Source organism: Lates calcarifer, linkage group LG3 (assembly GCF_001640805.2).
Source record: "Lates calcarifer isolate ASB-BC8 linkage group LG3, TLL_Latcal_v3, whole genome shotgun sequence".
Classification (NCBI taxonomy): Eukaryota; Metazoa; Chordata; class Actinopteri; family Centropomidae; genus Lates; species Lates calcarifer.
In genome coordinates this window covers 205,455-216,513 of record NC_066835.1, presented here as the reverse complement: position 1 = coordinate 216,513, position 11,059 = coordinate 205,455, and the positions used below count along the sequence as shown (strand labels likewise).

The following is an 11,059-nucleotide window of genomic DNA, read 5'->3' as shown; positions in this document are numbered from 1 at the left end:
TTTCCCACTAAAAGAAACAACCACCTGAAGCTGTGCAGAGACATAATTTAGCATTTTGAAACATGGTGCACACCCACCAAGACGTGAGAGATTTGATACAGAAAGTATTCATACCGACATACACAGATCATGTGCCTCATGAACCTGTCTCCAGATAATCTGGACAACACACACACACACACACACACACTTTAAACTCATTCCTTCCATGAGATAAACAGTGTTTTTTTCCATGTGGTAAAAAACAACAGGGGATTTACCTTTGATTTGTTGGTTTTCTTCTTTTTGTCACTGCAAACCTCACGTTTCTGCACCTGATGTGTCATTAGTCAATGTATAAGATGGTAATGTGTCAGTAATTAGTGATTCCAATACTAAAACACATAACATATGTTAACTATTTTAGGATATGTAAATATACAAAAAATATGTTTCAATGGCAGAAATATGAAAATATACAGACAGGAAAAGGGATGAGTGTGTCTTATGCTGTTAACTGTGCATTTATCTACTTATGAGATTTCAGTTATAAGACTTAAGTATTTTCACAAAACTTAAGAATTTCATTTTTATCCTATAAGAAGTAGATCTGGAACAGAGGAGATGAATGTCTAGAATTTCATAGCTGTATTATGTATTGAAAGGTGCAAGAGGTTTTTGAGGCTTTGTTTACAAAGTGCAAGCCTAGAAACTACCGAGTATATGTGGTCACAGTATTCTAATTTTGGAGACACTCACCAGGCAGTACACCTCAATATCAATTACAAAGTCACTGGAGACATCAGATCTGAAAGTAAAAGTGATAGGAGTATCTCTTGTCAATATTCAACAATCATGATCACTATAATCATATTCAATGTGCAACATCACTGGGTCTGATTAAAATGTTTATCAGAATCAACAGCTGACCTGTTCCCTGTTCAGCACTGACTAATAATTACTAACTTCTTTAACAGTACATTTAGCTAAATAATCAAACTAAACATTATCGTGACAAAAGTATGAAATACAATCAAAGTGTTTGACTTACATGGTGAACTTGGTAGGGAAGGTGAGGGTGTCTCCACTGAGGCCGCGGTGTGTGCTGGCCAGCGGAGTAGCCACAGTGTTCTCTGCTCCAGCCCGCATCATGATGAAGAAGGAATGTTTGGTTGACTCTGAAAAATATTGATTAACTATCATTACAATAAATACAGTGATAGTGACTAAATCCAAATGAAAAGGACTACAACTATAATTAATTTTCAAAACTTACAGTACTCTGAAGGTATGAACAAGAATTGGTCACATTTGTAGTTTACATTGCTAACACTAATATCAATACAAGTCTATTTAAATTGAATAGGTGGAGTGTGACTAAATGACTGCATGTTGAGCCTACCTGGCTTGTTGGCAGTGGAGCAGACAAAGTCTGCCTTGAGGGGCAGACGTAACTCCTGAAGGGTGATGGAGCCCTTCGAGGCAGACATGCTGGTGGATTCTGGGACTGCAGAGGCCTTTTTCTGTCCTGCTGGACCTCCTCTCAGACGGTCCAGCTCCGCCTTCAGTGCCTCCCTCCTCTCCACTAAGTCAAAAAGAAAGCAATTCAGGTTCTGATACTACCACTAGGAGTCACCAAATGCTACATATGGGGGCTTAATATACTGACTGGTGGTTAGTGGTGGTGTATAATTTGTGATTTTATTATTTGTACAAAGCTGAAATCTTGTTTGAAAACAGCCTAAAAGAAGCAGTGCATGTTTTAGCATTTGTTACATTTGTATTACTGTGTGATCACAGTAATACACAGGTTTTGTAAAGTGACACCAAATTGAGTGGGTTTACTAGACCACATTAATAACACAAACATAAATATGCTACATTGTGAATACTTGTATAGGTATGTGTGAGTCATGTGTGTACAGTTTTTCCAGGATGTGTGGGAATATGCAAATGTGCTTAGCATAAGTCATGTATTCGTCTATTGTCTGAATGAACTCACTTGCCACTAGCAGCAGCCTCTCTGCCTCAGCCTCCACCCTGGGATCCTTTGCCATGCTCCTCATCTGTGCAGCAGTTAAGAGCCTGACTGGCCTGATGAATAACTGTCTGCTGCAGGTTTATCTCATTAGTCAGAATCTACAGAAACATAAAGCAGTGATAGAAAAAAACTGTTTATCACACAGAGGAAAAGACTTACCAAGCTGTGTGAAACTTGTGTCTTACTCATTCTACTGTCAGAATTGTGTATTTTCAGAAAATGTGCCCTGTTTTTCCCCATGTATGTAAATAAATCCAAAAGGAAAGTTAAAAGCATTAATTCCAAACCTTCATCTTCTGTTTAATATTGAAGAGACTGGATCCTATAGGCTCTTCTGATTTGTGAGAAACATCCTCTTTTCTCACAATAACCTGCTTCACATTGGGTCTCTCAATCTCTTTCACTCTGGTGGACCTGTATGCATCAATGCTAATACACACAAAAACAAATATACATATTAAGATTGACATTTACTGTAAAAGCAAGGGTGGGCAACTTTAGCATGCATCAGAGTGCTACGTGGGAACATTCACCTGTAAGGCAGTTTATGGTCTTCATCTGAGGCCTCTACACTGTCTGAAGAGGCAGTCCGTATCATGTTAGTTCTCTGGAATTTGCTAGGTTTGGAAACATTGTCTGGAGTTTTGTTCTTCATAATGAATGAACTGGCTGGAGTTGACGTCTGCACAAAGACATAAAGAACGGAATTATTAATAAGATGTTTCTTGTTTGCCTAACACTGGTAGACAGATGCAATGTTGGTGCCTACCATCATTCTCCTCTCTGGACTGCTCACCACAGCAGCCACAGTCTCTGCCAGTGGAGTGAGGAGGGACATGGAGGAGATATTCAAAGCGTCTTCCTCCTCATCCTCATCCTGATCCTGATCTTCACTCTGCTCCAGGACTCCATCAAACAGCTCAGTGATGACTGCAGAGTTGAAGGACTGGTCCACATTCATCTCTATCTCTGTGACCACTTCCTCTTTTTCTGGTATTTCATCAGTTGGTTTCTCTACAGTATCCACCCTCAGAGGACTGGATGTCTGTGCTGGTGGTGAGACTGCCAACACATTACAGAAGGGACACTTAATTCTCAAACTTACTGTGACATTCAAAGCCATCTTTTTACTTCAAACTGAATGGACTTACAGGCTGAGCTAGCTACAAAAAGCTTTATCTTTGCAACATAATAGAGAAGATTTCTATCAAATGTCAGGTAGGGCTGAACAATTTATTTTAATGAATTTTAACCAAAATTGCAATTTGAACAAATGCAATTTGCAAACCGCAAAGACTGCGATTATTTTTTTATAACAGAAATTCAGTGGACGAGTCCTTATACCTCTTTTTTTTTTTAAGCTACCTCACAGTTCACACAGAGCTCTGCAGGAGCAACAGCGCGACAGGCTGTAAACTTTACAACCAGATCTTGTGTTTTAATCAGCTGTGTCTGTCTCTACCAGCTCTCTGTGTGCCTGTCAGTCTGCTGTCATTCCCTCTCAGTGTATCAGCATTTGAAAAATCACCACAGGCAGCAGTATGACTGATGTAAAGTGACTGCAAAGAAGCCAAGAGAACGTAGTGCTACTGTTTGTTATGTGAGAATTGTTCTATGGTTCCTTATGTGTTTCTTCTATACAATTTATTGTTAGAATAAATACATTTTAGATTCATATATATTCTCATCCTTGGATTAGTACACAGAGCAGTACAACAAAATTATATCACAAATCAAATCGCAATATTAGATTACAATTAGATATCTTCCCAAAATTGTTCAGCCCTAATGCCTGAGAGAGAGGTGTAATTATTTTGTCATTGTCGCTTTAACCTCACTGAAAAATCTTCAAACCAATTAGAACTGGAAAAGAGACATAGATAGAAATACATACATACAGAAATTGAGATATTTGACTATATGATAATTCAGACTGTAAACACATATTTAGTCAGTTGTGTCAGCCCTTCCACACAAAACACTGGTAGCTCCATCTAGGCATTGATTTAAGTTTTGCTGAATTAGTTTCAGCCAGCAAGTTGTGATAATAATTCTGTATTTTCTCTTTAGGCACAGCTCTGTTGACACAGTGTATTCTTTGATGGGGTTACATCATATTCTACTGGCACCATCACTCCACTTGGAAAACAGGCTGGCAAATGCATAGTCCTATGAAATTTAAATTATGCAGAACACAAAATAGCTTTGAAATACACTTTGGCATATGGTCACCTTTATTGACCACTCTGGACAATATTAAGTATCTGAAATATCATGGAGTACCTGCAGGAGTTAACATGGTGGGGTTACCAGTTTTCTCAGTAGACAGTGCTGTAGGTTCATCCTCTGGCTCACATAGGGCAGCTTCACTCTCCACAGGCTTGACAAGCTGTTCCTATGAAGCATGTTATTTGTTTAATATAATGTTCTGTGCTATGAAAGGAAAACTATTTTGTGAGATGTCAAACAGAGCAACTTTATTTGTCTGTCAGACACAGGTTTGTCAGCCAACCTTGATATCGGAGTTCTTCTTGGTTTCTGTTACTTCATCTCTGTTTTTCCACATATTGTTCCCCTTCTGGAAGCGATTGCGAATTTGAGCCAGCTCAGACTCCCGCTCCTGAAATGTGAGGCACTGGATTTAATCTCATTTTGTTATTAAAATGATCACAACAACAAAAGGATACTGTATAGTATCTGTAACATTAATCTACCATCTTCTGTCTTTGGGTGAGATCAGAAGTGGTTGTGTTTGCAGCCTGGGCAGCCCTGAGTCTCTCCTGTACCAGTTTGGTGTTTGGTGTGACTGATGGAGTTACAGTGGAAGGCTTGGCCTGGGCAGTGCCCCCTGCTGGAGAACTCTGGTTGGTACGCTCCTGGCACCTCTCTCCAAAGCGCTCCAGGAAAGATTTTACACCTGAAAGGAAAGCAGCATTTTCTTTCATACATGTGAAGGAAACTTACTACAACATCAACAAAGCCAAATCTATCTTTAACATATGATTTAAAATACTTGCATAACTATAAGATTGAGGATCATTGTAATCCTATACTCCAGACCATACATCTTTGGATCATTACACATTTTCTGTTCGTCATGCTCTGGTGCTTCAACACATTCAATTTAGAATAAAATTGTAATTTGGGTAAAGCAAGTACAATCTCCCACTGAGAAAATGGTGGAAAGTGCATACCATTTAACAGCACCATGTTACACAGAGAATCTAGCTTAATAATTTTTGATGAGTATATTCATAATTGATAAGTGAAAGAAAAATCTTCTATCAACCCCCTTTAATTCATTTTTCTCTTGACCACTGACATGGAACGTGTCTGTCTACATCCTGAAAAGCATTCTTAAATTAACATTAATGGGGTTTTCTTTAACATGCAAATTATTTTCTCAGCCACAAGACTTGCACTCCACAATATATCAGGTTGTTTGCCGTTTTATAGTTTTGCTGTGCCCATCTGCTTTTTGTACAAAGTAGTCAATTGTTGATTTGGGCAAACCAACTATCTCTAAGATTTTTGCTTTTCTCCTGAGCCTCATTATTATCTTCTTCACCTGCATGGTCACCTCTTTACTCCTTATACTGGCAGACAACTCCACCTCAATCTAAATGGCAGCACTCAATCAGCTCTGAGCCATGTGTGAGCTCTCTGATATAAAACTACTCAAATGAAAGCTGAGACCTGGCACTTGTAGTATCCATTATTTTATTTTAAACTGAATGTGCTGGCACAGAGCTTGAGGAACATAAATGTGTAACTGTCCAAATATTTGCAATCTGGACTGTATTTGTCCACAAAACCAACAAGAATATAAATTCCTCAGTTTTAATCCACCTTATAAAGAGACCAGATCAAGTGAAAACATAACTTTAGAAGTGCTTAGGAAGATGTTCGTGGTGCATGATCGAATAAAAATGAGGAAAAAAGTATAAAGGCTTTACACATGATGATCTTTTGTTAATCATATAGCCATTAAAGGCTTGGATTTTTGGGTGAATCAATTTTCCCCTTGTTGACAAGAATTGCTATAAATTAACATTTTTGTATTATTATACAGTACGAGTAATTATACAATACAACTTCATGTGTTTTTCAAAGTAGTTGTGACTTTGTAAAATAATTCCTAAATGAACTGAAAAAGAACTCACCAGGTCCCCCAGCAGATGCCTTTTCCTGATGGACAGAGGGGCCAACAATGGCGGGCTTGGCACAAAGCTCTGGCTTCTGGGGGCTTGAAGTGATGTTGAGACCCCTGGAGAGGACCTGATTTTTCAGAGGGCTTTGAGGCACAGGTGTTGAGGTGGAGGGACCGGCCTTCTGGGGACTGGACGGAAAGGCTGATCCATGGCTGTAGCTCTTCTGAGGACTAGAGGTGAAAGTCATCCCCTGGTTGGAACTCTTCTGAGGACTGGTTACTGACTGAAGCGTTGGTGTGGCTACAGGAATGACAGCTTTCTGAGGGCCCGGGGAAAGCACTTGGCTCGGCTTGACCGGAGAACACACAGCATGCTGAGAAAACATACAACAGACACGTCTCTATAAAGCATATTCAAAAACAGCACACGTTGGAACATCCTGGTGGCCTAGCAGGCAGGGCATTCGAATTGAAAACACTGGTGTTCAACAATGCAAGGGGCTACAGTGGTGCTGGGCAGTGTTATCTCAGGTATTAGTGAGACAGTGGAATAAGAACAAGTACAGTTTGAGTAACATTTTAAGTGTTAAGACTGCACAGTGATTTATGATGGTGCAGGGGTTATAAAGGAGGCAGTGGGAGCGAGAGAGGTGGAAATTCTGCTGCATGCAAACGCTACAGAGCATAGACGTGGTAATGGCAACACCCAAAGAGGAAAGGTTATAATGAGGCCAGGGGGAAGACCCATGTCAACAATGGTGTAGCTTTCCAACAGTGGAGAGACCTCTGGGAGCTGAAAGGCCTGAAAACAGACGCAGAGGTTGCTCTGTTTCTGTTTGACAGGTCGGTAACACTTCTTGGTGTAATGTTTGTTAGACTAGGAGAAGAGTTATGAGTATTGCACTCTGCAGCTACTGAGAAAGACAGAAAGCAGCCACACATTCGCTCTGTATTGTGATATTTGTCCTTGCAGTGTTTAAGAAGACTCTTATAGACACTAGGACATGAAAACAAGAGTTTACAAGTACAGTGGGACTGATGCATAATTTGAAATGCTATGCCACGTGAAGTTACGTTTCTTGTTAGCTAAGATACAAATCTACAGGCCTGTCTTCAGTCATCTAAAACATTAACTGTTGCTAGTTTTTACGCCCTTATGTTTTGTTTTGCTTCAGCTATGAAAAATTGCATATCAGCAGTCTTTGTCCAGGATGCCTTACACTACCTTAACATAACCTGCATGTCTTTGGACTATGAGAGGAAGGTGGAGTACCTAGAAGGAATCTACACAGGCACAGGGAGAACATTCAAACTCCACACAGAAAGGCCCCGGGTGAAAGGGAATTCAAACCTGGAACCGTCTTGCTGTGAGGCGACAGGAAGGAAAGCCTACCTGAGAAGAGCTGGATGTGGACTTGCTGCCCATAGTTGTACTGGCCACCACATGGCCTCCAGCAGCACTTGGCTTGGCGTTGACAGCTACAGTGGCCTCTCTGACAGCTGACTTGGGAAAAGCTGTACCAGGCTTCTCTTTTGCATTCTCTTTGGGGATATTAGCACGGTTTAGGTCATCTTCCCAGGATCCAATAGTGGCAGCGAGATTGGCCAGTCGGCCTCTCCTCCCTACTGGAGGTTCTGAGGTCAGAGAAGGGACAGGAGCTGGTGGGACCTCAGCCTGTCTCTTCAACGGGGACATGGGAACTGTATCAGAGGTGCCTGAAAAGTAGTAATACATTCAGTTGGGACAGGGACAAATTATATGACTACCTCATATCTGACAGGGTATTTGAATACAGATTGCTTGATCAAAATAATTGTATCAAAGATCAAGCAGAATTCTCTCAAACAGCACATAAAATATTCTTACTGTTGCCATCCCAACATTTTCTTTGCTCAGCTAGTTTCTGTAGACGTGACTTCATGCCAGCAGCACATGAAGCTGAATCCTCCACGGTCCTCTGGAGGGCTGGACTGGCAGGCACCATCTCTGCTTCTCTGCTGTTCAGATTATCAGGAGCAGGGGTGACAGCTATCTTCTGTGGCTCTGGCTGTATAGTTTTTTGATGCCCCAGCTGAGACTGGACAACAGGCTGTGTGGCAGTCTTCTCCAGGGAGGAGGAACATCTGCTGCCTGGCGCCAGTGGAGGTTTCCTGTCTGTGGGAGGATCTGAGACCACAGGGGCCAAAGGTCGTGCCATCGTCGGCTCTTGGTTTTCTTCACCAACTGCAGGCTGGACATTTTCCTCTGAGCACCGCCGCTTTGAGGGAGAAGGTTTGGAGGACACCTGCGGAACTGTGGTGAAAGTGGTAGAGAGATATAAGCAAAGATATTCAAAAGGACAACAATAACAATAACAGCAACAATAATAATGATGATAACCTTTATCTATATAGGACTTCTCTTAACAAGTTACAAGGTGCTTAAGAAAAGTATAAAACAATAAAGACAATTTAAAAAACAAAATAAAATGGAATAAATTAAAATTCACACATAAATTAGCAAACTAAATTATGGCAGGTAAGCCATTCCAGAGTTTGGGGCCCCAGACTGCTAAAGCACGACAGCCCCTAGTCACCAATCAGGAACGACCTAAGGGCAGCATATAAATGGAGAACAAGTCTTAGAGCCTAGCAGTACAACAAACATGGTCATACCTTTATCAATGACTGGCTCACTGATCACACTATTGGTGTCAGCCAGTGGCTCTCTGGGCCTTTTGACCATCGGTCTGTTTGCTGCATTTGGTCTCTCTGCCATTTTCTTCTGCAGGTTTTCTCTGCGAGCCCGGGTCCGTTCCAACAGTTTCTGTTTGGACAAACAAAAAACAGAAGCAGGACAAACAGAGTTTTGAGAACTGTTACTCCAGTACAAACTGAAGCCTCAAAAATTCACACAAATCACAGAATTGACAGTCTTAACATGTTACCTTATAATTTGCACATACGTATTATTTATAGCAGGGCCATTGGATTGGTTTATATTATTGCACAGGCATTGCTTTTATTGTGTTCATCCCTCTGTACAGCAGAAATGTTGTTATTCAAACCAAGGGTTTTTCAAACAATCAGACAATGTGTTTTCTGTACATTCTCCTACAGCAGGTGAAATGTCAATACCATTACAGTAATCTAGAGTAGCTCCTCTTGTGCTATATCATCAGGAATAACTGAAACTTGAAAATTCAAAGCAGCAACTTATAAGCGTTCATAAATATGAGTTTTCTGTAAGCATAAAGCAACAGTTCCAATTTTGTGGGAAATATGCTTATTAACCTAGCAGATCAATAACAGTCACATGTCTGTATGTTAAAGTTGGATTCGGATAAACGACAGTCATAGTTCTTTCCAATTCATATACCAATAAAACCACTACAACACTAGACTGAGGTGTATCCAAGTAAGGACTGAATGGAGGACTACTCCTGTGCAGTCACCATTTTTAATGTTCATTCATTAACTGTGATAAAGAACAGTGATTGCAGTGAGCAGAAGGACTCCAGTGAAGATGGCTTTGCTAAATGTGTTTATGAAAAGAAGGCGGCTCTGAGTCTTGCTTAGAACAGCCCTTCCTCTGTTCTCTTCAGAGTCACACAGTCTGATTTACTGTGCAAGTTTCAACACATTCTTGCGGCTGCACTGCACCGCCTATACACTTTCTCCAGGCCCTGTGGAAAACCTGACACATTTCACAGCATTCCTCAGGAATGAGCCACTTCTGCTTTTTGTTCCTGGATCTGAAATTTTGAACTCTACGGGCCAGGACACCCGAGTAACAACAGTTGTTATCAGATTTTCTTTGCAGATTCATCTCTAGTCTTAGGTTGCAACAGCAAGTATGAGTGCTTCAAGAAACAGAGAAAATCAAGCAGAAGCCCACGAGTTGGGTCATGTCCAGTGCTGACACATTCCATCGCCTTAAATGGACATAAAGTCGTTTCATTTGAGAGAAGTTAACTGTCGTTTTTGGTTGCGTGAACTGATAAAGTACATGGATATGGATGTTAAAATACTATGTAACAAGCCAGTCAATCAGCAGCTTGAAGGAATTACAGCCCAATTGGTCAAACGCCAAGAAAACTACATCTAATGTCTTTAGAAGCTTAAGGTACTAACTAGCTGTTATTTGTTTTGGTGAGATTTGTGTTTGCTGGTGACAGACAAGACAAAGAAACAACACGTTTTTATTATTTCAATGTCTTACTAATAATCCCTGTCTGGTAATGCTAGCTTACTTAGTTATGAAAAGTAGCGTCGAAATAACCAAACAAGTTGGTATCCTGCCATAACTAACATGTGTCTAATAACACTGTAAGAGTAGGAGATGTTACGTTAGGGAAGTTAGCATTAGCAGGTAACATTAAAGCAGCTATTTCGACTGAACCTCATGACAGATGTACGTTAACGTTAGCTAACGCTTACCTCAGTAAAAGGATCCATTTTGGTCGATTTATCCCCACTCGAGCAATATTTCAACAACTGGGTATTTCAAAAGAGTCGTATACTACTATGTGCAACCAAACAGAACGTGTGGAGACGAGCTAAGCGCCACTCAACTTCTCTTGTCTCCTCTCGGCTCTTAGCACAAAACAACTTCTGTTCAAATTTGAATTTCAGCGCTGCGCGTACTGCGCAGACTCCAAGGATTGAACGAGTCGCCTGAGGACCAATCAGAATCAACGAGCCGAGTTTTACACTTGTCAGCCAATCGCACTCTGGGTGTACGGAAAAAATATTTCACTTGACAGCACATCACTCTGTCATGCATTATCCATAGACCTTTCATTATGGGTTTCCATTTGCGCCAAAAATATGTTTTTGTGCTATGTTTATGTCTATATCTGTGTATATGTCTATGTACATATCTATGTTTTTGTCTATATATATGTGTG

At 40.6% G+C, this 11,059-nt stretch overlaps 1 protein-coding gene across 1 annotated transcript; it reads right to left on the bottom strand.

The window, feature by feature from the left end:
• Nucleotides 1–182: 182 nt before the first annotated feature.
• LOC108879445 (anillin-like) lies at nucleotides 183–10,762 on the bottom strand. The gene is given in 17 exon segments (XM_018670722.2): nucleotides 183–314; nucleotides 739–787; nucleotides 1,031–1,157; nucleotides 1,382–1,564; nucleotides 1,982–2,018; nucleotides 2,020–2,118; nucleotides 2,308–2,449; nucleotides 2,554–2,702; nucleotides 2,790–3,082; nucleotides 4,304–4,415; nucleotides 4,533–4,640; nucleotides 4,807–4,937; nucleotides 6,184–6,544; nucleotides 7,564–7,886; nucleotides 8,038–8,463; nucleotides 8,826–8,976; nucleotides 10,590–10,762. Coding segments are annotated over 17 exon segments (2,826 nt in total). The 5' UTR covers nucleotides 10,608–10,762; the 3' UTR covers nucleotides 183–197.
• Nucleotides 10,763–11,059: the final 297 nt, after the last annotated feature.